Source organism: Lampetra fluviatilis, chromosome 39 (assembly GCF_964198595.1).
Source record: "Lampetra fluviatilis chromosome 39, kcLamFluv1.1, whole genome shotgun sequence".
Classification (NCBI taxonomy): Eukaryota; Metazoa; Chordata; class Hyperoartia; order Petromyzontiformes; family Petromyzontidae; genus Lampetra; species Lampetra fluviatilis.
The window spans coordinates 11,481,052-11,508,411 of record NC_136313.1 but is presented as its reverse complement, the minus strand read 5'-3'; the positions used below and the strand labels follow the sequence as shown (position 1 = coordinate 11,508,411).

At 44.8% G+C, this 27,360-nt stretch overlaps 1 protein-coding gene across 13 annotated transcripts in view; it reads right to left on the bottom strand.

Annotated features, from left to right (window-relative positions):
• Positions 1-26,609, bottom strand: part of LOC144946001 (E3 SUMO-protein ligase PIAS2-like) — a 29,916-nt gene extending 3,307 nt beyond the window's left edge. Inside the window, exons 1-14 of one of the 13 annotated variants that reach the window (XM_078874727.1) lie at positions 26,548-26,609; positions 13,041-13,181; positions 12,219-12,378; positions 11,456-11,614; positions 10,995-11,079; positions 10,216-10,357; positions 8,105-8,239; positions 6,973-7,078; positions 5,189-5,262; positions 4,265-4,425; positions 3,997-4,136; positions 3,577-3,814; positions 2,513-2,625; positions 918-955 (exon numbers count right to left, since the gene is read on the bottom strand). In XM_078874727.1, coding sequence (XP_078730853.1) covers positions 918-955; positions 2,513-2,625; positions 3,577-3,814; positions 3,997-4,136; positions 4,265-4,425; positions 5,189-5,262; positions 6,973-7,078; positions 8,105-8,239; positions 10,216-10,357; positions 10,995-11,079; positions 11,456-11,614; positions 12,219-12,378; positions 13,041-13,181; positions 26,548-26,571 — 1,716 coding nt within the window. In that variant the 5' untranslated portion in view covers positions 26,572-26,609. Of the gene's footprint in view, positions 1-917; positions 956-2,512; positions 3,031-3,576; positions 3,815-3,996; positions 4,137-4,264; positions 4,426-5,188; positions 5,263-6,972; positions 7,079-8,104; positions 8,240-10,215; positions 10,358-10,994; positions 11,080-11,455; positions 11,615-12,218; positions 12,379-13,040; positions 13,218-26,547 lie in introns of those variants that run through there. The other 12 variants (XM_078874722.1, XM_078874724.1, XM_078874723.1 and 9 more) reach the window with 12 other exon arrangements.
• Positions 26,610-27,360: the final 751 nt, after the last annotated feature.

Sequence of the window (27,360 nt, the reverse complement as noted above, 5' to 3'; positions counted from 1 at the left end):
TTATCTTTAGACGTGACTTACCCGAAAGAACCAAATAATATTTCCTGCAGTCACGAAAGTTCTAAAATTAAGATTGAACCACTTCTACGGGGAAGTTTAAAGCTTATCTTTTTTCTCTCTCTCTGGCGACTTGTTTTCTCTGCCTGTGTCCTCTTTAGAATGTTCACACTTAAATTCTAACTTAGCAATCTTTGAAATAAGTAATCAACCAGGCTATGCGTTAATTGTGTGTTGACCGACCCTCTGTGTTGTATTACATTACATTTCGATATTTTACTAGGTTATTTAATTTTAGTGTGTCCTGATTTTCAGCCTTGCTTGCCGTGTCATCGTACTTGCAGCACCACGTCTGTTGACCACTCATTGATATGCTAATTTTTTCTCTAACCCCCCTCCCTCTCTCTGCCTCCGCCCCCCCTCTGTCTATTTAAGGCCACCCCACAGAGACGATCACCCCTCTCTGTTATCTGTGTTGCTCTCGCTATGTATCTTGGTGATATCTGTCTGCTAATATGTCTGTCTATAGTTTTCTGGTTAGATTTTATGTCGCTATTTCATTATACCTGATGATGATTGCTTGTGTTGCAATCTAAACGTCGTATTCTATTATTTAATTTAATTTATTATTTTATCTTTAGACGTGACTTAACCAAAAGAACCAAATAATAACAGTTACATAGATTAAACATACATCTGCCTGGCACCGAATGTCGATAAAAAACGCATGTTTTTATGCAATCAAAAACAAAGGGAAAGATGTCAGATTTGTCTGCAGCACTTGTGGCAAAAAAAGACTTGAGGTGCTAATATTGGGAGACCTGTATAATTAGGTGCAATGTTCAATACAGTAACATGGCACAGTAAGTAGATTGTGGAGTACACTGGTGAATACAGAAATGTAGGTGAATGCCACTTACCTGACTATCCGTCTGCAAGATGGAGTACAAATCCAGGGCTGTAAAAGACAGGCATAAAGTTAAAGAGCACCCAGCACCCGTGCGTATTGCCATAACAGCATTTACAGCCAACGATGTGATGTAGAAGTGTCACCTAGACACGGGAACAGCATAGGCAGACATGCAGAGAGAGACACACCAAGACGAACAGAAGGACAACGAATCTGCAGAGGCCTTAAATAGAGAGGGGAGGGAGGGGCCGGGGCAGAGAGAGGACTGGGGAGGCAGGACCAGCTGACAAACGAGGGGACAGGGAGCAGTGGAATTTCGGACCACAGTGGCCGGAGGAGAGAATGGTTTAGAGCAAGAAAATATGAAGTTTGAGAAAGCAAAGTTAGTAAAATTAAGAAGTGTAATGCAATGCAACACAGAGGGTCGGTTAACACCGTTAACGCATAGCCTGGTTGATTAATGTTCTTCTAAAGATTGCTAAATTAGAAGTAAAATGTGATAAAACACAGACACGGAAACAGCACAGGCAGACCCACAAACGAAAGACACCGAAACAGCATAGGCAGACCCACATGTAGAAAGAGACAACACTCAGACACACTGAGTGAGAAATAGGACGTTTGACAACAAATTTAGCAAAATTAGATTGTAAAGTAATGCAACGCAGAGAGTCGGCTAAAACACAGTTAACGCATAGCCTGGTTGATTAACGTTCTCCCAATGATTGCTAAATTAGAAGTAAAGTGTCTGTGTTTTATCATGCATTCTTACCTGATGATGGTTGCTTGTTGCAACCGAAACGTCGCATTCTATGATTTGATTTGATTTTCTACGTGACTTTCCCGAAAGAACCAAAGAGTAATTCCTGCAGTCGCGAAAGCTTACAATCTAGTTTTAACCCAAACTTAGCCATAATCTAACCCTAACCTAACTCTAATCTGACGCTTACCTAAACATAACCTAGCCCTAAGGTAACCCAAACCTAACGCTAACCTAATCGTAACCCAAACATAACCTAGCTCTAACATAACCTAAACAATCTAACCCTTACCCAACCCTAACCTAACTCTAACCTAGCCCTAACAGTCCTAGCCCCTAACCTAACGCTAAACTAACCCTATCCGAACCTAACCATAACCTAACCGCTGCTTTGCACATTACCGCTTGCTAGGTGATTAATAATGCAGATTGCGATTCAGCTCATGTAAGAAAGCCATTCGTTTTTATTTATTCTATGTTTACTTTAATTTGGATCGAGAGTTGGAACCAGTCACACCGAACCGGCAGGGGCTGTAATACTGGCAAGGAAGCTAGAGGCCCAATAGATTACAGCAAAGCGTTGATATTCAAAGAGCAGGGCTCCTCAAACTCCAGTGCTGGTGAACCACTTGGTGCGGCTGTCTACATTTTCCGCATCTCCAGTAAAATTAAGGCGGTGACCAAAGAACGAGATTCATTTGATCAAAACTGCGTCACGATTAGCTCAAAAAGCCCTAAACCCTATGACAAGGAAAACGTCAATGACATTGTGCACGCGTGTGCGTGAACCCCGCACATGTCGTGAGCAGGTGCCTTTTCCAGTTAAGGTGGGCACAGGTACTCACTGGGCATGTCTGGGGGCATGGTGGACATGGAGTAGGAGGTGAAGTCCGCCAGTGACGTGGGCAGGTAACTCGACACCATGGGGGACACGCTGGAGCGGTGCAGGTTCAGCACCCTTAAACACACAGTGCACCACGATTAGAGCACGCAAGCCAACACCCGCAGCGCGTCGCAAACTTGGGACGCATCTCGTGAACTCGACTCAACTTCTTAAATACGCCGTTGGGCACTCTCTTCTAAGCGTTAGTGAAGCAATGTGTTTGCGTTAGAAGTGGTTAGGATAGAGCAGTCCATGCAACACAAGCCATAATCGATGTAAAATTATCTTTCGGTTGGCATCGCACACTTCAAACACAGGGAAAGAAAGCGACAGTGAGAGTGGCTGCTTTGTGCATGCGTAGGCGTGAACAAGTCTTGTAAATAATGCATTTGCGTCTCACAAAACTATAAAAAAATAACTTTATTGTAATGGTATCAAATAACAGCACTCCCCATATGGCAGTGTCACCCCCCTGCATATCTTCAAAGGGGCCATGAGATGACAACATGTAAACAACAAAATGCATACAACACGTTAAGGCAGGACTCTCAATCGAGCAACACTCAACATTACTCGAGTAAGTACGAACAGAAAACGGTGGCTTTAATAGAAAATAAATTAAAATTATGGAGGACACAAGCACAAGAGTAAGCCATAACTGCAGACATTCAAATGTTAATGATTTACCCAATTTACAGTTAAGCAATAAAATGTCGATAACATTGACCCTTTATATATAGGGTAATTCAGACAGGACAAGAGGAAACATTCTTGCTTCTTCCCTAACACATTGCGATCAAGTGCAGCGCTTCCCGTGACCTCCCTGGTTCAAATAACGAAAACAACCCCCGCGCTTAAAAACGCACTGCAATAAAACGTCGTAGCTGCTATAAACAATTCATGTCGAACACTTTGTGAACCTCCCCACGCTAGGCCCAACAATTTAGCAGTGCCGCCCTTAGATTGAGAACGAGCGGCTACCAATCCTGCGAGAGTTCGTCGTGGTCCAGGACAGGCACCACTAACCCTTTCCCGGGCAGCTCCATGATGGCGCTCGTGCAGAACTTTTTTGTAGGCGGCGGCGGTGGAGGTGAGGGAGATGAGTCGTCATCGTCGTCGTCATCGTCGTCTCGCTCGCTGGCGTCTGACGAGTCGTCGGAGCTTCCCACTGTGAGGTCGATGACCTCGGCACGCTTGCTGCCCACGCGGCTTGGTTGCGATGCCGCCAATGCAGAGTAACCCGAGCTGCCGTAGCCACCCATGCCTGCAGAGGTGAACGTTGGGGTTAAATTACTCGGCCTCGCGGCACGGTAACGCTGTTGAAAGACCAGAACGTCCACGTTCGGATTTATTGTTGCTCATCACCGATGTCCAGAACTCGTGCGAGCAACGGACAAGAGGCATGTGTGGGCCTGTACAACCGTGGCGAGGTGTGTGGCCACTCACTATCAGCATTGGAGCGGTGCATGGTCGCCACTGTTCGCTCCTTGCTCTCCTTCTTGGGCTTCATTGGACTCCACAGCCCATCCTGCCGAAATTGGATCTCATCTGCGTCCGTGCAAGAGTTGAGAATCTCCACAAACAGCCTGCGGGCGGGCATGGTGGGTCATTTCTCCGCGCATCAAAGGAAATGAGCAGAAGCTGTAAACAACTTAACATATCCGCGGGGGGGGGGGGGGTTGGAGCGTGTGAGAGCACACGGCAGGAAGCTCACCCGTCGATGATTAGCCCGTCGTATGGTGCCTTCTTGTCGCATACGGGGCAAACCCACGTGGGTTTCTTCTCATTCATCTGCAGGTACAATGCGGCGTCGAAGCACTGCAGGTGCGTGCAGGTGAGCGCCCGGCATGGCAGGCTCAGCCTCATCTTGCCGAGCTGAGGTTGTACAGCAGGAGCACACATACACACATTCATAATAAAAGCTGTAATTTGCCACGATTACATGGTGCTAATGTCATCAGTACTTCTGCCATGGTAGTTGCATTTGGAGGCCACATGAAATGCCAATCACTTGAAATTAAAAGACCAAACCTAGAATGTTATGGATTAATTGACTCGCATGCATTACAATTGTAAAAGTGGATGAAGAGGTGTAACTTAAGCAGGGCTATCTGTATTTCAGACAACCATACGATTACACTCCGGGTTCGTAGCGCATTGGGTTAACCCCTGTGCGATCATTCCACCCTACACATGCCATATGTGCAGACATGCACGTACGTGGACCCAGACGCAACATGTACACACTCGCACAGATGCGAATACACGTGCACACACGTAGGCATACACATACAGGCAAGTGCACACAAATGCAGGCACACATACAAATGCAGGCACACATTTGCACGCATGCACACACGCAAACTACGTGGGGTCACACTGAAACCAACATTAAGCAAAACTGCGAACCGCTGCTACGGCATGTGTGCGCAACATATGGGATAAATTATAATTACAATCGTAGGAGCATTGTTACATAAGTATAATTACAATTGCATTGTGATTAAAAATCATTACAAGTTATGCGTATTGAACGTCTTTAGCACCTTACGTAGCCACCCGTGCTAATCGGAGGTGCAAAAGTGTATACAATTACAAGTGTAATTCACCCCAGGTCTGATGCATGGGGACCACTCACCGGACACAGCAGGGACACCCTAAGGCTGGTGGTGGCAATCTCGCTGTCGGGATCAGCAGTCAGCTTCTCCTTGACTGCAAAAGACAAGGAGAACCCACCGTAATCTCAGGCCAGTACTTGGGCACCGTTGCGCATCCACACTGTGCGGCAGTCGATAAAAAACAACTATGCGACCATAACGAGGTTCAAACAAAAAATCTAATGTCTCTCTCATCTGAAAAAAATAACCCCATGATATATGCACACTGCCTTGCACGGCCAGGTGACTCAACAGCAAAAGTGAGCCGCTCACGATCAGTTTTCCAGTTCGAATCCTGGTTGGGGGTTGACTCAGCCCTTCATCCCTTATCTTTATAGAAAAAGTAAAAAAAAATTGTGTGTGGGTTTGTGGCGGCGTTTGTGGGTTTGTGAGTTCGCGCGCTTGCGAAGGATTTGGCTCTCCAACGGTGGGGTTTACGGAAAATAAAAATAGCCAGGAACCACGCCGTAAGCCCTGCCGTGAGCAAGCGCTATTCCTTTTTCACATCCGTCAACTTTTAATTAGTTTAATTAGCGATGTACTGCCATTTTTGTGCGCTTTTATTTATTTATTCATGACTCGTGCACGACCATACCAACTCACGCGCCTTTGGTGGGGGGGACAGCCCATGCCAAGTCGCATGCCTTCGGTGGGAGTGAGGGGGACATTTTCTTTCGCGTAAAAAATGCTATAAAAATACACTAAACGCTCAGGTAAATTCTTCACTGTGTGATGTCCCCCCCACCCAGATGCGTGCAGTTACTACTATACAGTCGGTAGATGCTACCAATATAGGCCGTATTACTGCAAAGTGGCCGGGGAGATAGTGGCTGGGGGGGGTCAGGGGTAGCAGCCCAGCCCCAGCCTGCCAAGGTGCCACCTCGGCCGGCTGGACAATCTAGGCGAGGCCAGAGGCTCTGCTATAGAGTCGATAAATACTGCTACAGAGTCAGCATGTACTACTGTAGTGATAGCAGGTACCACCACAGTCGGTATGCACTGCTGTAATCATAGCAGGAACTACCACAGTATGCACTGCTGCAGTGAAAGCAGGTACCACCACAGTATGCACTGCTGTAATCATAGCAGGTACCACCACAGTATGCACTGCTGTAATCATAGCAGGTACCACCACAGTGAGTACACACTGCTGTTAGATTTTTAAGAGTAGTTTTGAAAAATGTTTTTAAGCTAGTGGTAAATAAAATAGATAACAGTGGTTGTTCTATGGATAGACTAGCCCTCACCATAGGAATGTGGTTTTCCACCACTGGCTTATGGCTATAAATGGGCAATACGCACCCCCATTAATGCTCAATGAGCAAAAAATAACTTTATTTTTGGCAAACACGATTCTCAAGCTTTGTTAATAAAAAAATAATACTTCCAAACGACTTCCAGGAACACTCACTCACTGTTGTATAAACTTGGTTCTGTAAAAAAGTCACTATAGTGACACAATGAGGGAACATCTGAACGCTTGATCAGTCTCGTTTCACAATCAAAGCTTCAAACACATATTGGACAACCCAGTACAACGATGGATATTTTGTGCAATCAATGCTGGTGACGACAGGGCTACAACATTCGAGAACCCATTTAACCCATTTACTTAACGTGTCTTTTGTTTTACAAACGAAGCTTTAAATATGTATCTCATACCCCAAGAAAATGACGAATCGAACTGTCGAGTCATCCTTTTGTTTTTTTCTCATAGTGCCGGCAAGGCAAGTGCACACTTCTGTATGCGGGACGCTGCACTCACTGAGGGCGCGCGAGTGGTCCGAGTTGCGGATGCCCTTCGCCTTGAGCCGGTTGAGCAACACGGCCGACGACAGCTGCTTCACCAGGTGCACGGCCAGCGAGTAGCTCTGTTGGTAGTGCAAGGACAAGAAGAGGAGGAGGGGCGTAAAGAGAATGCGCGAGGAGAAATTGGTCGTACGTCCGCAGTGGGAGCAGCTCCTGCAAATGTTTCCCCAGCTTATTAAATGTCTCATTACTATAAATAGCTAAACGACCACACTGGGTACGTAAATGTAAAAAAAAATGATTTACGGTTGTTTACCCAGGAAAGTCTTGCCGACTCTCAAGACTACTTTTTCAGGAGGGTCCCACCAAGTTTGCCAGTCGAGGGTGCTGTTGTCACATGTATTCCTAATGATCATTTGCAGATTATTTTTCAGAATTTGGGCGTGTGGTTAATAGCAGTTACAATCCATAATACAGGCTTTTTTGGGTTAGATCGCGGATATATATAAATGCGTCGTTAAACCCGCCACCACCAATGTTGTGGCTTTGCTCTCCAACACACCGGTGTGCTGTACTAGTAACGAATTGGCATGTTCTGTTTACGTGACAAACCTTACTAATTGGCTGTCGGGTGGTGGCGGGTTTAACGACACATTTATATATTTACGCTATCTAACCCAAAAAACCTGTATTATGAATATTGGTCGTGAAAGCCTACGTGTTAAACTGACTGGTTACAATGTTTTGTTGAGCCTGACTCCTAGCAGCAAATAGGAGAGTTAGACTGAGGTTGGGTAAATTCACGCGTGCTTATACATTTGTGTTACTGTTCTGGAAAGTCCCCTACAACTTAAGGGTAAATACATGATTCTGTTTTCATGCCAAATCAATGCGCCAGCATGTGTATCCATTGAAAAAGTTCCCAAAAAAATGGTAATCACGAAAATGTTACAAGGTTACATGTAAATTTGCACTCATGAACAACAGTGTACAGCCCTTTTGTCAATCCAATGCTGGATAAAATGCCTCCCCACTTGACCATACTTCATCACGCTCTCGTCAGAGCGGGTTGGTGGGCATGAACCGGCTGTAAAAGGTTATTTGCAAGTGCCGTGACGTGGACTGTGCGGTGTGTGCCAGGCACCAACCCTGCCGAAGTCCGTAGACCAGGACACGGTGATGTGGTTGGGCACGGAGGGTGTGAGCCGCACGAGCGACGTCATGTTGACCGCGCGGCTTGGCCTCTTGGGCTCCACGCCGTTCTTCTGGGGTGGCAAGCAGCCCTGAGGTGGCACAGTCACGGATATATTGGCAAGCATAGAACACCACAACGCACACCCAAAGCCAAACACAAAGCTACTGCATAAGACATTACGTCCCTTTAGCAAGGGGAACCATCCACTGCTGGTACTCATCACTGGGTTACGAAGGCTTCGGACTAGATTCATATCGTGGAGGAGACTACTTATTTTGTATACTTTCAGTGCAAGAAATGGACCAATTGGTGGAAAACGACGACTTGGATAATTGCATTTACCCAGAACGTACATTTGTAAGTGTGTAACAATTACATTTGTAAATGTGTAACAAGTCTTTGATGAACAGTGATTCTTATTAAATCTTGACTTAAAGCTTTCGTGACTGCAGGAATTAATATTATTTGGGCCTTTCCGTAAAGTCACGTAAGATAGGTTCAAAGAAAATAACAAAAAACTACGACGTTTTGATCGCAACACAAGCGTTCATTACTTTGATAGTGCATTGTCTTTCAGCTGTACACCTTTTGGCGTCCTCTGGTCGAGCACCAATTGGGTCGTGGCTCAAAAGAAAGCCGTCCCTTGGTGTGGACCAATCAGTTTCAAGGATAATGCATATATTATCAGTGTGTTTTTTGTTTGCATTTTGACTGCAAGTATTGCGGTTAATGCAGACATTAATCCTTGTGTAATGTGAGGATATATCCGGCTCACTGACGTATCACAACTCGTCATAGCCAATGGGGGGAAGCCTAGGGGCGTGGCCCTGACGTAATGGAAAGGTGACAGCTGTAAGTAGAGGATTGGTTCTGCTGGCTTTGGCCACAGCCAATGGGGAGATGAGTCAGGGGCGTGGTCCCAGGAGCCTACGAGGGAGTCTGGAATATTCCATGGAGGCTAACCAGGATTGGTGGAAACATACCACGTGACCCGGGTATTAAATAGGGGTGGAGACGAACGACACGTGGTCAGAACGGGAACGAACGGAGGAGGGGGCCACGCGTGAGCGGGGCTCCGGGTTGCTACGTGGCGGTGCGTCTCTCTCTCTATCCCTCTCACGCTGCCTATCAGCAGCGTGAAGGAAAGCTGTAATGCAAAGTGAATAAAAGACCGGATTCCAAAAGTCGCCTCAACGACCTTTATTACACTTGTAAAAAGGTTTAAGTTTTGTTGCCAGAAAAAAGGGGAAAAACCCTATTATTAAAATGCACCCTGTTTATAAAAAGAGGATATTTGAGTGCAAGTGTAGTGGGTTGAATAACTAGAAGAAGGCTTCTCTGAGGCAACACAGTTTTTATTTAACAATTATCACTTAACACAGGAGAGGTAACAGCCCCTCACACCCAATACACTATGGAGGTTACTCTCCAGACTACTACGCCTCTCACTGGCTAATATACAAGTCCTCCGTGAGTGAAGCTTGAGTCTTCACTGGTATACAAGCTGGAGCCGACCCTTGCCAGGGGTACGGCTCTGCCCTCGGGTTCTTCAGTCTTCAGGCTTCCTGTCTTCAGCTGGACGACGACTGACGGGACCGTCCAGAGGTCCGGCATTTATACAGAGCCGTGGCTCGCTCTGCCCCGGCCACACCTTCCTTCTCGAACTTTCGAGAAGGATCCGAGGATGTCATCCCCCAGCCCCCCTCCTGGTGTCTGCCCCTTTTACATACTGTTCCATAGGGTAACCGTTGGACCCTATGAAGCATAGACTCTCAGCACTGGGGCTCAGCCCCTCTGTTACCCCCTCTGTTACCCCCTATTGGCATGAGGCTGGTATTGCCGGCTATCGCATGGGGGAATGGCGTATATTGGCCCAATAACACCTTTACACAAGTACCCAGTGGGGGAAAGCCAATTACCAGTGTCGATTGGAATTACTCACTTCCATACAAATGCAGAATTTCCATCACTGGCTCAAGAATAAATAAAAAAAACACCTTTTAATGTTCACCGAGCGGGAAACCACTTTTGACCTGAAAGGGTTCGGCGATCTGCAGCGCTTACCGGCAGCGGGCAGGGCTTCCCGTTGACCTTGACGCACACGTTAAGGGGGAAGTGGTCCTCCTGTGGGCAGCTCGTCTCCGAGAGGCAGAACCTCAGCTGCAGCTGTACCGAGTAGTCGTAGCGTGAACCTGGCAGCAGCTCCCTGCCCCACAAAGCACACGCGCCCATCGACGGTGAATCTAAACCAAAGCCCTTTGCGTCATTGATAATCCCATCTACCTCTCTTTATTGCTCTGCTGCCTTGCTTTGCCTTTTCCATGGATACTTCTATGCTCAATGCTATTCTCTAGTCTCGTGTTATTACATTTGTCTGTTGATCCACTCATGTTACTTTTGTCACTCCGTCTTTCCACGTGAAGTGTATGTCCTTGCCGGCCCTGTCAAACAAAACGCTTTACCCTAGACGGAACTCATTACTCACCTGTTTGTATAGCTGCCTACAAACTGCAGGCGTATTTAAACCTCCATAATAGAGGTTTTGTTGGGTTAGATCATGTAAATATATAAATGTGTCATTAAACCCGCCACCACCCGACAGCCAATTAGTAAGGTTTGTCACGTAAACAGAACATGCCAATTCGTTACTAGTACAGCACTAGCCAGTGTGTTGGAGAGCCAAGCCACCACATTTACAATCATTTTTAAACCTGATGACCGCTCACCACTGTCAGAGATATTGACAATTGGTCGAGACCATTCTTCAGCAACCTTTGAATTGAAAAAGCGGTTTCCATGGGGTGGCATAGCGCTATCCCTTGCCGACGCCCAATTCCACGTACCTGGATGAGGATATCTGAGAGACTTGTTGTGGCGTGAGAGGGAACACAAAGTACGCCTCTTGCATGCGCTGCGTGCTGGTGGCAACTGTGGGGAAACATATGCATCAAACTAAAGCTCTGACAGACGTGACATTGTGTTGTGTACAAGCAATTACACCAACAGCAAGATTTGCACCCTCTGCTGCCATTTAGAGCAGAGCATTTCACAACATATTTTAACCAAGTAAGACAGCAACTCTCTCTGAAGAGTGATATCATGCTGCTATTGAACTACTGCTATACCTCACGTCCAGCAAAAAGTCACAAACCATCACGGTCATCATCAGCCATAGTCAATCCAACCGCTGAAAGCAAACAATCACTAAACGTTTAAAACTGCATATGGCGCAGAGCAACGCACACTCTTAGGTGGCTGTGCAGGCTGCATCCACTAACACTGGAGGGCATTGAAGACGGCTTACCCAGGCCAGTCGGTTTCATGATTTCGTCGAGTACATCGTAAAAGGGCAGTTTGGTAAGCCGCACGTCGGGCGGCGCAGGAAGGCGCGGGGGTGATCGGTGACTCATGTCAGCATCCTGCTTGGCACGCACCGACAGCAGAGGGATGGGCCCCGAGGCTGCTAGTACACACAAGCACACAAACACGCACGCGGATCAACATACGTACTCAAGCGCAGATTTTTCTATACAATGCAGAAACGGTCAAGATTCACGCTGCATTTTCACACGATCATCCAACAATTATGTGAATACTTTCGATCAACCCACATAACCACATATCACATGATAAATATTACAGGTAGGAACAAAAGTTCCACACTGCCCACCAGGGATTATTTGTCTGTCGTGCATAGCCCCTCCCAAACATGTACGCTCCCGGATTGGTTGAAGTGCGTCACGTGACCGCGAGCTTTCTGTCGTGCACGAATGCGCTGTCCAACCAAGTTTCTACCTGCCCACTCCGAAGGAACGTGTTCTAACCAAAAACATGAACATAACTTACATGCCATAGTTGGATTTGTGGAATAAAAACATATTTGACAATGACTATACAATGTAACAATCATAGCTTCAAGAGCCAATCCTTTTTTAAACATCCACCTATTACACATTGACATTACAAAAACTTCCGAGTAACACAGCACATGCAGTTGTCATGAGCGGAGGCATACACCACTGCGAACACCGCACCGAGTGTTGTCGTGTCCAGCAATCCGAGCTTACCGGGAGGAATTTTAGCAGCGGGCGGCTGTGAGGAGCTTGCCGAATGGTGGTAGAGCAGCGCTGTGGGCGACGATAGCGTCTGCGGTCGTGGTGGCGGTGAGGAGTCTACCACCGTAGCAAACTCCGACGGCGACATCGCTTTGCCGGGGTATCGGCGCTGCTGAGTGCCAAACACGGACATGAGCCCAGTCCGTAGCCCTTCCATAGCTTCTGAACAGCACACAGGTGCCCCCCCTCCCCACCTCGCACCCAAAAACAATTACTAACATTGCGACACAAAACAGACACGTTGGCAGATTACTTTGGCAGGCACCATCTACCAAATAAACACAATACATAAACAAACAACAACTTACATTTATATCATGCCCATAAAATAACAAATGTCTCAAGAGCACACGTATACAAAAGACAATATGGGAGGGACTGACACTTTACAAATACTCTGGTTTACATGTTCATATGCAGCATCATGTGGTTTAATTTTTCATAAGGACTCTCAATCAAAACCTGCTTCAGTGGTCTGCCTTGTATGTATGATGAACTTCTTTCGCACCATGTAGCCAACCGAGCTAATCGGAGGTGCGGGGAAGGACAACATAAGTAAAACTATATCCTTGATCAGATGCTTTGTCCCCTCTTGTACTGCATCTTAAGATATTATTTAGACCCTTTCTAAGTATAGAGAAAATAACTTTCACTTTATTTATAAATTTGCTAGAAATGTGCAGAAAAAGCCTTATTTCTAACACGGGTACCAGGACACTGGCTACGAATGGGAGAGTGCAAGGCAAGGCAGTGATCGGGCAGGTGCGGCCGTGCCTTGCGAATGATTACTTGGTAGAGCTCCCGAATCTTGATCTGCACAGCGGCGCTGCAGCCAGACTTGAGCACCTGGAGGGCAGTCGTCATGAGCTCGTGCTTGCGCCCTGTGCGGCTCCGCCCTATGTAGCCCAGCAGAACCTGCAGCTCCGACACCCTGAAGCTCATCACCATGTGCTGCCGGCCCCAATACGCCGGCGTGTGGTGTCGGAAGGAGAAGGAGAGGTCGGTGGGTGGGAGTGTGGGGGGGCATGGGGGGGAAGGGGCATGGGGGGGGGCATGCGAGGTATGGTGCGACAGACGGGGCAGAGGTGCCCGACGGCCGTGTGTCAGTGTATGTGTCAGGTGTGGTGTTGAGGTGTGTGCATGTATGCCATTAGATGTGCATGCAAAATGATGCGTAAATTCAAATGTCCAATGTCTATATTTCCCTAAACCCCAACCATAAAACGATCCAACCTTTGCTTTCCATTCTATTAACTTATTGCTCCTCCTCTCCACTCTTATTCAATGAGTTTGTCACTAGTGTGTACAAGAATACACTGAGCTTTAAATGTTTCCTAATTCTTAAATACCTTCTTGTCTCGCACCAATTGAATATATGTACACGATATCAGCCTACTGTACAACACTGAGAATGTAGTATTTTTTTGTAGGGCAGTACCATAACAAATTGAGCCACTTTGCGAGAAAGTGGACGTTAAATAGTCTGTGACAATTACTAAAAATAGGTTCCTGTGTGCTATTGTAGCCAAAATCCAATATGTGAAAATGATGCCACATTTAATATTTAAACAAAATAGAAACTGTGTCAACACCACTAAATATATAGTCCACACTTGCAAAAGAGATAATCTAAACAGACCGTCATACATTTAGATGCATCACAGCAGTACATATACAGAAACGTAAACATATGCACAGCATGCAAAACTACACGTACACAGCACATATACATAGTACATGTCATGCACAGTACACTCAACAGCTCTTCATAACATGCACATACACGATTTGTTCACACACTTATCAGACATGAATTGGATGACCCTCAGCCACGAACGCCAAATTCTAACATATTTTTCACAACATTCTACGAATTCCACATTTGGCCTGTGTATGTGGTATGGGTACAATGTAGAAATACACCACCGACACAAGTATACGTACTGTACACACACTACACACGAAACACATACGTGGAACCTACCGCACAAACACAACACCTTATATACAGAAAATACAGCGTACAACACATATCTCAGTACTTACACCATAGTACACTAACATCACAAAGATGCCATTTAAAAGTACATACATAGCACATTATAAATATTCTACAATGTTTCAAAATCTGAATATTTATTTATCTTCGAGAAATCCGATGAGCTATTAAGTTCTTTTTCACAGATGTCCAATAGGGGCATGTCAGAAAGTTACAACAACAAAAAACGATAGAAGTGCAAAGTGTTTGTAGATTTACACAACACATACACCTCCAGTCTAAAATAAAGATTCTCATTCTGATAGAGGCCGACCGAAATTAGGTTTCGGTTTCGGCTCCGAAAGTTGGCAAATGGCCTCTTTCGGCATACTTTCGGTTTCGGCCGAAAGTAAATTTTTAACTTTCGGTCTGGTTTTGGCCGAATCTGATATTGACTTTCGGTCGTGATTCGTCAACCGAAGATCTATTTTTAGAATATAACGCTAGTGCTACGTCTATCACTCTGCCTATCGGCCAGTCAGTCGGCGCTAAGCAATCCTATGCGATAGGCTGCAAACACACGTCAGCAGCAGCAGCTTGGGAGCGAGGTTACAGCCGCAACCATGGTCTGCTAATGTATATACGACCGGTCAACAGACTGCATCTCCATCCGTGGGTAGAGTCTCTTTGGCGGGACGACAAAAAAGTGCCTCTGTTGTCTGTTCCCAGCCGCCTGTCCGCCTTGGCTTATGTGTTATGTTTGCTTCAGTCTACACGCGTGTTGATACCGAGATTCGAAGTCTGACAATTAGAGGCTGACCGAAATTCGGTTTCGGTTTCGGCGCTGAAAGTTGGAAAATGGCTTCTTTCGGCATAGTTTCTGTTTCGGCCGAAGCCAAAAAGTGAACTTTCGGTTTACTTTCTGTTTCGGCCTAAAGTCTATTTTTAACTTTCGGTTTCAGCCGGAAGTCAATTTTTAACTTTCGGTTTCAGCCGAAAGCCAATTTTTAGCTTTCGGTCTGGTTTCGTTTTCGGCCGAAACCAGAAATTCAGTTTCGGTCGGCCTCTACATTCTGATATAGGTAAACCTCAACAAACGCGGGGGTTACGATCCTGGAAAATGCTGTGTTGGGCATAATCACGTTCAACAAAAACGTTTTAGGGAAATAGGGTTGCGTACCTGGGTCCGACATTATCACCCCCTCCCTCTTTGTTTTACTCGCGCTCCACGATTTTCCCCCATTATTGTAATAAAGTATGCCGAGTCGCTATCCATTTCTTGTGTGTACACTTGCAATATCACCTCAACACTGAACCCCCGTCTCCTTCCTCTTCCCGCACCGCACACTCAAAGCCCAACGTTTACCCCCGACAATGAATTGCCAGCCCGACGCTCGCCCCTGATACTGAATCCCCGAACCTCACTCCCCATTCGTCCATATCTCGATAAACCAATCAACGCCCGAGTTTGGCGTCTGTCCGGATAGCTCAGCCTGGCTCGATGCGTGCGGCAGTGTTGATAATGTGCGTTGTTGCCCATGTGCGTGTCAAGTATCTTCTTTTGTCGTGTGGCTGCTGATGAAGATGCAACAACTACCATTTAATATTCAAATGGTCAAGCCAGATAATCGCGTCAAGTGCAGCAGAGTGTATCATTGCTGTCATGACTCCTTTGTATGCGTGGATTGGGCATTGCGTCGTTATATGTTGTATGGTCTGATCTGGATGACCAGAGTGTACACTTACACGGGAGAGTTTTTATTTTCTATTTGTGCATCGGTAACCATATCTGCCATGATTTGTGCGTATGCGGTTTAGCGTGGACCATGAGCTTCGTGAAAGATCAAAACCAGGGATCTTCTGCATTGGTTTGTTGAATATGTTACATTAGCACACAAAAACCATAAACGGTAAATAAATCACTCACAATCTATTAATTCACAACTGACGGTGCGCAGATGAGAATCTTATCAGCGTCAAACATTGCCGAGCCGAAACACGCGTTTGATAAAACCACGTTGATATTCTTTGGTTATTTCGGTAAAGTCACGTAGATAGAAAAAAAACACTAATGTAGACTGTAGCCTGGTTCTTAATCTGAGTGTACTGGCAGGCTATAATGTAGACTGGCCTGGTTATTAAGCTTGGTGAGTGTACTGGCAGTCTATAATGTAGACTGTAGCAATGGTTATTAATATTTTTTCTTTTTATTTACTTTCTTTTTATTATTATTTTTCTATCTACGTGACTTTACCGAAAGAACCAAAAAATATGAATTCGTGCAGTCACGAAAGTTAAGTAAAAAAAATAAAACCACGTTGGTTAAGGTTTTCCCGTACAGTACACACCATTTTAAAACTCCACATCCACAGCACATCGATAGGCAACAACATTATTAGAGTACACTTACACAGCACACATACCATATAAACAGTACATACACACAGGATATAGATACCGTATAAAAGGTGCACATACACAGCACACATACATTTCAAGAGTTCTCACCGAGCACGATTCCATATGACCAGTGCAAACACCAGTGCACAGAAACAATATATACCTACCATACAATATAAATTGCATTTATAAAGCATCTCAAAGCCATGCCTTATCAACATATAATACATTTTAAGACACGCACTGACAGCTGGAAGACGTGCACTAGATGTCTTAAAAGAGCGCAGTATGTACCGAATTTCCTCCATAATATAGGATTTTTGGGTTAGATCACATAAATATAAATGTGTCGTTAAACCCGCCACCACCCGACACAGCCAATTAATAAGGTTTGTCACGTGAACAGAACCTGCCAATTCGTTACTAGTACAGTACACCGGTGTTTGAGAGCAAATCCACATTTACAATCTGAGGATGACGTTTCGCCAGTAATAACAACTAGCATCATCAGGCGGCCAGCCAGATTTGTGGAGAAATCCTCCTGTTTCGTTGCTTAAATATATCCCGTTTCAATTCTCCCCTTAGACATTTAGTCCTTGGGCCAGACCAGATATCGGTACCACCTAAGGTGGCAAAACTTCAATGGTGCCATTTTATTTGTTACACTACCAGAAGTAAAATAATACATAACCTTTCCAAATGAGCAGCTATAAAAATTTTCTCGCAGGAAACCTGTTTTTGCACCTATCGCAAACACGTGCCTATTTGCCCGGACGTTACAAATAAAACATTCCAACACCTCTGCTGTTAATTAAGACAATAATTTCCAAAATGGATGTTTGGCCCCAAGGCATATATTTCATACATATTCTTGCATTTATTCACGCTTGTTCTTCAATTTCAGTGATTTAGTTAAATCTGGAATAGATTGGCACTATCTGTTTTCCTTCTGTTTCTAGCAGCTTGTTTGAGATGGTGATCATTTACTGGCAGGTGAGGCAAGTACTGGTGGTTCTGTATTATTTCTGTTCAGTAAAGATATCTAAATTGCTAACTTTACCCTCAATGTATTGTTAATGTATCTGTTAAGATGATTAGTTAAGGCCACATACTATAGGCAAAAATATAAAATGTTTAGTTTGTAAATTTTTATATATTTTTATATTTTGCTTCTATAAATTGTAAACTTTGATAACATGCACACAATTATTACCAATATCTTTGTAAAATCATAAAAACTAACTATTTATATTTTATAATTTTTTTATAGTTTTTTAGCATCTTTCATCGCGATTTGTCTCCGCATTTTAAGAAATAACCTAGTTGAATTGCATATCATTGAAAAGCTTGTACTCTGGAGCAGATATCTATCTTAGTCATATATGGCTATTTACTTTGCTGTCATGGGAAAAAGCGGAAGAACACAAGTATAACTCTAAAATCTTATTGCGACTACCATCATAATGCCAGAACTGGAATTTTTCATTTTCTTAAAATGACTTAATGCATGCCGAGTTTGAAAACTCATGTGTCATAATAGGTAAAGCCACATAATTATACATACTACTTCCTACTTGGAATAGCTATAAATGTTAAGAGGGATTTTTTATATCTTTTGTCATTTTCATTTTATGTGGTATCATCTAAAAAAATTGGCGAAAATATTGTTTTTTACACGTGTCAAGTGTATTTTAACATAATTAACTGAAAGAATAATATTTTGACAAAAGCGTCTGTAGATACCAAGCAATTAGTTATTGATCACGTTAAAAAAAAACAAAAGTTCTGACTTAATCTACTAAGTCAATATCGTGTTTTTACCTAATATGTAAATTTGTGCATATTTAATGAGATTACACATAATATGCATAAATTAATGGGGGGAAAGTCACAATACAAAAAAATAATTATGTTTTTGTGTATATTCATCTGGCAATTTTTTCTCATTCTGATAAAAGGACAGAAATTATTTTTGGCTATTCGCCTGTAGTACCTCCCCTTAATTTAGTAAAGATTAGTTAAGATTAATTTTACCCTTCATCAATGTTAGTTTTGCTTTTGGGTTGTAACTCTCTGCTGCCGTCAATGTGTAACCAAAGTACTGACAGATTAATTCATTTTTTGCATCAAAGTAATGATTTCTGATTGTACAGTATGGTGCAGGTGAAAACTGACTGAATATGGCCACCACTGAACAAGCAGGTAACAACCCACTATCAATGGTTGGAGGGCATCTTCCACTGTTCTGATGATACAGATAAGCTGATGTCACCACAAAGTGTTGACTCCTGGAGAACTCTGCTCAGGGCAGCTCAGATATGAAATCATGCACCAGTTTTGGAATTGGCAAAAGACATTCCTGAGGGACAGATTCCAGATATTTACTACCACAGAAAGTGTCGCAGTATCTTCACTATGAAGAAAGTTCTTGATGACATCCTTGCAAAAGAAAAGCAAAAGTGGCAGTGGCTCTGCTGAAGAGAAATAATCGAAGAGAACAGCTCGACATGCCCCAAGTATGTCTAGAACTTATGACGCAGAGTGCATATTTTGTCAGAAAACCAACAAATATGCCAAGGGAAAGAATACGAGAGAAGTACTGGTACAGTGTCGAGAACTGAGAGCTGATGCAAAGATCAGCAGTGTATCCACAAATACAACGGACAGCAGAATCCTTGCCATTGTGAGTATAGACCTTGTAGCAGCTGAAGGGCACTACCACAGGTCATGCTATAGACTGTACCCCAAAGAGAGGGGTTTCCAAAGAAGAGGTTGCCAGCAATGAAGATAATGATGCTGCAGCCCAGTACGAAGCTGCTGTGAATCAGTCATACAATAGCTGTTCCTCTTGATCAGGATGGAGCTGTTTGGCAATCAAGTGATGACAATGACTGATCTCACTTCTAGACTGGTTGCTTCAATGAACTCCCGAGGCATTGTCCAAGTCAAGGAATCAACCAAGAAGCACATAAGGCAGGGGTGTCCAAACTTTTTGCAAAGAGGGCCAAATTTGATCAAGTGCAGATGCCCGGGGGCCAATAGCTCCTTCCGACATTTTTACCACAAAAGTTACGTGAAAATACACCGTTATAAAACAATTATCATGGTCACAATTACCTTTATTTTTCAAATGACAATGAAACCATATATAAGCCGCTCAGGCAGACGTGAACAACTCTAAATACACAATTCTGCCTTTCATTCAGTCAGATAACATTAAACAAACTGTATAGAATACCTTAAATTTCCATGAGTTAAATGAATTTGCCTCATGAACATTTTAAACATGAGTTATAAGTAATGCAAAGTGGTCTGTTATCATTAAACTTTAAAACAAGTTAATTTTGTCTTTTACAAGATCTTTCAGAAAGCAAGAGTTTGTGTCACATCTACAGATACATAACATCAACAGTTATAACCAAATCTTATTCAAGAGTTTAATAAAAACAAGTGCTATAAGTCCAAGTGCATTAGTGTGCTTTAGGCTTTTCACTGTTAATAGTGACAGATGTTACCGTTAAAAACACTCAATTTCAGATTGATCAAGGAACAGATAACTTTCTGACACTAATGAGAAGGGTGATACTGAGATCTAGATTTCAGTAAAGAGACCAGGTCAGGCTTGAGGGCAGTGGTTGAGATGCATAAAATGCCACGCAATTTGGAGTCACTCATCCTTGACCGAAATCGTTTCTTATTTAAGTTCATGACTGAGAATGTTTGCTCACACAAATATGTAGAGCCGAATAACATCAGCATTTTCTTAGCGAATGACCGCATTTCTGTAAACCTGCTTTTGTCCAGCTGCCGGTAAAAGTCAACAAGAGAACACTGCTGGTGTTTCCCGCGGCACTCATCGTCAAACTGCAGCTCAATGAGCTCCAGATGCAGCTGTGGAGGAGCATCATCAGGGTCCACTGAGATGGGAGAAGAGAAAAGCAACATGTCCTTTTCAATAACTGCAAAGTCCCGAAAGCGTTTGTTAAATTACACAGAAAGAAATGCGATAGCTGTTGCATAACTCTTCATTTGCGCACCGATGTTGTCCTGTGAGAAACTGTCAATGACCTCTTTTAAAGCTGGGAAGTGCGCGGTGCAGGGCTCTGTTTGGGACAAGTGTCTTTGGAAAAGTTGCAGTTTGGTTCCAAAGGCCTTGTTGTGAGCATATAGCTGACTCACCACTGCATCTTTCCCTTGAAGATTAACATTCAGCGCATTCAGCCAGAGAGCATTAGAATGGTGCTGCGACCGTGTGGCAGAAAGAGGAATAACATCTTTAAAGTGTAATGATTTATTTATTCTGACAGAGCTAGCGAGCCATAAATAACACATTATAAGACCGAAGCTGCGGGCTGTATGAACTCTGACCGCGGGCCGTGATTGGCCCGCGGGCCGGAGTTTGGACATGCCTGACATAAGGCAAATGCTGGAGAATGCGTTTGCTGGAGCCTTGCACATCTTCCCTGGTGGGAAAGGAAAACTCCACTATCCAGATAACCTGTCCATGAGGGAACTTTCCAAAGAAAATCAGTCTCTCAAAAGGGAGCTGCAGACCCTGAAAAGTGTCGGTGCTCAAGATGTTATAGCCAAAGCCACATGATCCTGGTGGCTGAAAGCAGGAAGGTGAATATGAAGGATGTCCTTGCCCACCCACTGGGCCCACTGCCATGGGCAATGGCAAATGCTGATGGGTCCCTACGAAAAACAAACAATGCTGCACTTGCCAGAGAGCTTGAAAATAATGTGTCTCCTGCCGAAGACATCCCAACCCCATCTACTTCCATCATTGTTGGGATGAGCCTGGCCCAAAAAATGAATTGCAACAACAAAACCTTTGCACAGGCGGCAGAGTCAGCCTTGACCCAGGTCCTCCACGAGGGGGCACAGAGTGAGAGGATTGATGTTGTTTTTGATGTCTACTGACAGACTTCGATCAAAGATGCTGAACGACTGAACCAGGGAGCAGACACCACTCTCCAGTACAAGAACCTTGCAGGGGGACACCACGTTCAGCAATAGAGAAAATTCCTGTGCAGTCCCTCCAACAAGACCAGTCTCATTAAGTTTCTAGTGGAAGAGTGCAAACTCCCACGATACAAAGAGATGCTGCATGGCAAGGTGTTGTACATGACCTGAGGAAACCTGCTACAAGTTGACAGAAGATGAGTGTGAGGAAGTAACAGAGCTGCACTCCACACATGAAGATGCTGACACCCATCTGCTCCTGCGTGCATTGCATGCAGCAAATGTAGGCTCAAAGGCAGTTATCATCATGGCTGATGACACCGATGTCATGGTGCTTTGTCTTGGCTTCCAGGACATCACATGTCCTATCTACCAGAAGTGTGGGACATAGAACCGCGCACGGTTTGTCGATATCAGAAAACTGGCAATGTCACTTGGAGACAGCATCTGTGACAGCCTAATTGGCTGACACGCCTTCACAGGCTGCGACACTGTCAATGCATTCGCCGGTCGAGGAAAGCTGAATGCCCTGAAGATGGTGAGACACTTCCTGCCAAGAGACTTTTAGTCGACTGGGGCAGTCATGGAATGTAGGTGATGAGCTGTTCCATAAAACTGAGCAGTTCACCTTACACATGTATGTTGCTCATAGCAGCACTGGTGAGGTCAACAAACTGCGCTACCAGCTATTCTGCACCAAAAGGGGAGAAGTCGAGTCCAGCCAGCTGCCACCATGTAGAGACTGTCTCTTCATACATGTTCAACGAGCCAACTATCAGGCAGCAATCTGAAAGTGCTGTCTGTAGGCTAACCCTGTGGTTCCAAGCCCTACTGAATATGGATGGACAGACGATGATAGCAAGCTGGCCATTTACTGGATGCGCTCCCCACCCACACCAGAATCTGACTTTGAATTCGGGGAGTCAGATGACGAGATAGACGAGCAGTTTGATGAATGACACAGGGTGGTGATTCTAGTAGTCGTAGTATACATGATGCAGTGTGGTGATTCTGGACTTGGTTACCCTTGTACACACAGAGCTTGATAACAATAATGTAACCTTCTTCACATATACCCATCACTAAAGATATATGGGATTACATGTATCATTGACTAAGTATATGCGAATGTCAATGTTTATAATATTCAAGTAGTACCTCACTATGGTATTCTTATTATCCTGTGTTTTACATTTGTGTATTTAAACCAATAAAGAGCAGTTTGTGACCGAACTAGCTTTTGTCTAGGTCAGGGGTCCTCAAACTACGGCTCGCAGGCCACATGCGGCCCGACAAGGACATTTATCCGGCCCATGGTCACTAATTGGGCTGCGCTTGTGAGCACTAATTGGGCTGCGCTGGTGAGCACTAATTGGGCTGCGCTGGTGAGCACTCATTGGACTGCGGTGGTGGGCACTGATTGGGCTGCGGTGGCGAGCACTGATTTGACTGCGCTGGTGAGAACTGATTGAGCTGCGGCGGTGAGCACTGATTGAGCTGCGGCGGTGGGCACTCATTGGGCTGTGCTGGTGAATGGTTCAATGGGCCAATTGACTGGACTTGCCCCCCAGGCCTAAGGCTGCCAGCCCTCCCCTGGCTGCGCTTGACTGGCTCTCCCTCCCTCAGCTCCCTCACTTGCCCCTCGGCTCCACTCCCAGTGATATTCCTGTGTGCTGGGGATGTAGATCCCCAGCACACGCATCGCTGAGTAAATGATAGAGGGGTAATAACAGAGTGATCTCTGGAGGGGCTGCCTGCTGTTTTCCCGTGCTGGTCAGTGACAGACAGCCGAGGAGTAGGAAACCCAATTTAAATGACAGTAAGTGCATTTATATTCTGATTGCTATTCAGTTGCATGAGGTTATATGTTGTATGTTGTGTAAGCCCCGGTTCATACTGTTGCGATCTCTGAGCAGTGCGAGTTCAGCCATATGCTTGTATGGCTGAACTTGCATTAGATTCGGAAGAAAAAAGGCACATGTGCCTTCTTTTTTCCTGCAGTGGAATCGGATCGCATGGGTCTTCTCCCCCATACGATCAGATTCCTATGCGAGTTCGCAGATCGCACTGCGATCTGTGAACAAAACTGCAGGTGTAATTAACTTTTTAATGGCACCCGCACTAGTGTGAGCCTGGGGTAAAAGCGGAGTTCCCCCAATCAGACTGCATTGATGGGCAGTGCAGTCTGTATGTCTCTGTGTGGGCAAAGTTATTGTTGTTATATTGTTTTTGTAGCACTGTATATATATTGGTATTTTACTAATAGCAATTTTTACTCCCTAGGAAACAATGATGTCAAGAAAGAGAAAAATTGACTCGGAGTGTAGGATATTCAAAGAACAGTGGACTTATGATTACTTTTTCATGCAGTACAAGGAAAGAGCTGTGTGTCTGATATGCCAGAATATAGTGTCTGTGTTCAAAGAATACAATTTACGTCGACACTATGAAACTCAACATAAAGATAAATATGATTGTTTGGTCGGAGAAGTGAGAAAATATAAAATATTAAAACTGAAAAATACATTAACTCAGCAAAATACTTTTGTGAAGCAGAAGCAGCTAAATATTTCATCACTGCGAGCAAGTTTTCAAGTTGCCAAGCTAATAGCGTGCACTGGCAGACCATTCGTGGAGGGAGAATTTGTTAAAGAATGCCTTCTTTCTGTTGCCAAAGAGATGTGTCCAGAGAAGGCCGATTTATTTAGTACAGTGAGTCTTTCAGGACCTACAATTACACGGAGGATTGAAGAAATGGGAGACAATTTGCATCAGCATTTGCAAAACTCCACAAAAAAACTTTCCTATTTTTCCTTGGCACTCGACGAAAGCAATGATGTTCGTGATTCTGCACAACTTCTAATTTTTATTCGTGGGACGAATGACTATTTCGAAGTCACAGAAGAGCTTGCTGCACTGCAAAGCATCAAAGGAACAACTACAGGAGAGAATATCTATGAAAAGGTTTGCCAAACTGTGAATGGTTTGGAGCTGAACTGGGCTAAACTAGCCAGTGTGACAACTGATGGTGCTCCTAGCATGGTGGGGTCTAAGAAAGGAGTAATTGCTCGCATTAACCAAGAGATGGACAAACATAACCATTCTCATCCAATAGCCATACACTGCCTCATCCACCAACAAGCGCTGTGTAGTAAATCACTGAAGTGGGACTGTTATGAAAATTGTGGTATCTTGTGTTAAATTCATTAGAGCTCATGCACTAAACCACAAACAATTTCAGAAAGTTCTGTCTGAGCTAAATGTTGACTATGAAGATGTTCTGTACCACACAGAAGTCCGTTGGCTGAGTCGAGGGAGAGTTTTGAAACGTTTCTATGACTTACTTCCACAGATTACAGCTTTTCTGCTTTCAAAAAACAAAGAAGTACCAGAGCTCAATGATGCAGAATGGAAATGGCACCTTGCCTTTCTGACAGATGTAAGAGCTACTCAACAGTTTCAATGTGCAACTTCAAGGAAAGGGGAAGCTCATCTGTGATATGCAATCACATGTCAACGCATTTGAAGTAAAATTAGGCCTCCTCATCAAACAAGTGAAGGAGGAAAACTTCTGCCATCTCCCCACAACTCAAAATCTGTTAGCGGAAAAACCATTGGTTGCATTCCCAAACAAAACATGTGTGGATTCACTGGAAAACTTGCAAAAGGAGTTCCAATTTAGATTTAAAGAGCTTCATCTCCATGAACAGGACATACAGCTTTTCCGTAACCCATTTTCTATTGACATTGAAAATGTGGATACAATTTACCAAATGGAACTGGCTGAACTGCAGAATTGTGACTCTGAAAGACGCATTCAAGTCAAGCAGCCTTCATAATTTCTATGCATCTCTCCCCTCTGAGACATATCCTCATCTCAGGAACCATGCACTCAAAATGGCAACCATCTTTGGCAGCACTTATGTCTATGAACAGACTTTTTCCAGAATGAAACATTTGAAATCTCCAACCAGATCTAGACTAACGGATGCACACTTGCATCACTTGTTACGACTAGCAGTGACAAATATGGAACCGGACATTGACCATCTCATTAGCCAAAAGAAGGCCCACAGTTCCCATTGAAATACTGGCAAGTTTGTTGATTTAACTTTACTTGTTCTTCATTTTAAATATTGTATTTGTTCCCGTTTTGTTTCTTCACTTCAAAATAAGATATATGCAGTGTGCATAGGAATTTGTTCATAGTTTTTTTTAACTATAGTCCGGCCCTCCAACGGTCTGAGGGACAGTGAACTGGCCCCCTGTTTAAAAAGTTTGAGGACCCCTGGTCTAGGTAGTTTTTCAGTAATGCCCATTTCATCGTTCCGGACGCCTCTCATCGGGTATAAAAGTCATGGTAGCTACAACTAAGCTGCCACTCCGCAAAGGTTATCTTATCAGAATATGTCCAAACACATGGAGGATTACAAAAATAATTACGAGACTTTGCCACCTCAGGTGGTACCAATAAGTGATTTTCTTTTTGGTCTGGGCCCATGGACTAATCGGACAAGACGACAGCCCACTGACACGGTTGGACGGCCGGCTGGGCTATAATAGGGCCCAGATTATACAGCACCACCATGAACCGCGTTTGCCATCACCACCACCCGCAGTGTTGTCACCTCAGCAAGTTAACAAATCGGCAAGTTTTAACTCTTCGCCGCGCTAAAAAAAAAATTAAAACGCAGGTTCGCGGCCTACTCGGCCCGGCACAGCCTGCTCCTTCCACACAGCGACAAGAGCGAGGCCTCGGCCAACACCTGCTGCCTCACAGCGACAGAGCCGCCAAACATTGCTTTTTTTTCTCTTTGTCGCGCGCGTCTCGGAGAGATGAAAACAAGACAAGGAGTCCGCGAGGATAACGCGACACGCCCGGGGTGGGGGGGGGGCTCCAGGAGGGGTTTCGCGGCGCCGAGGAGACGCCGACGGTACCTTGAGCTCCGCCGTGTCGGCCATCTTCTTCCCTCCTCCGCCCTCGATCTCGCACCACGTGACGCGCGCCTCCACCAATCGCGCGCCGCCAACCGGCCTTGCCAGAGCAAAGGGAGTTTTTCCCTCCGTCGTTGGAGTGAGGGGCGGGGAATTAAGCCCGACTCTCACCAATCACCAAACTCACTTGACCTTTACCACTCGCCAGACACGCCTCGCCCCTTACCAATCTCAACAGACCTTTCCACTCATCAAACTCACCTGACCCCTCACCAGACCTTTAGGGGCCGTCCATAAATGATGTCACGCGATTTTGGACGATTTTTGACACCCCCCCCCTTCGTCACAAAAAGTCAGACCCCCCCTCAAATATAACGTCACAAAGCTCTGCCCCCCCCCCCAAAATAAAACATGCTTCAAATCGATTTAAACTATTGTCATTGTAGTGCGTATTTAATGTGGCGCTGCACTCTGATGTTGTAGGAGAAAACATTTATTCAGTAGAACGTGTTGTCTATATTTATTTAAAGTTGCGCATTTGATGTGACGTCAGATTTCTCAAACCCCACTTCGTCACATATCGTCACAAATGTCTGACCCCCCCCCTAGGTGCGTGACGTCATTTATGGACGGCCCCTTACCGCTCACCAAAATCACCTGACCCCTCACCAATCTCACCAGACCTTTACCACTCACCAGTGGCATCACTAGGGGGGTGCGGGGGGTGGGGGGGGGGTGCGGGGGATGGGGTGGGGCAGACCACACCGGGTGACACCATCAGAGGGGGTGACACCAAAATGACCGTCCATAACATTT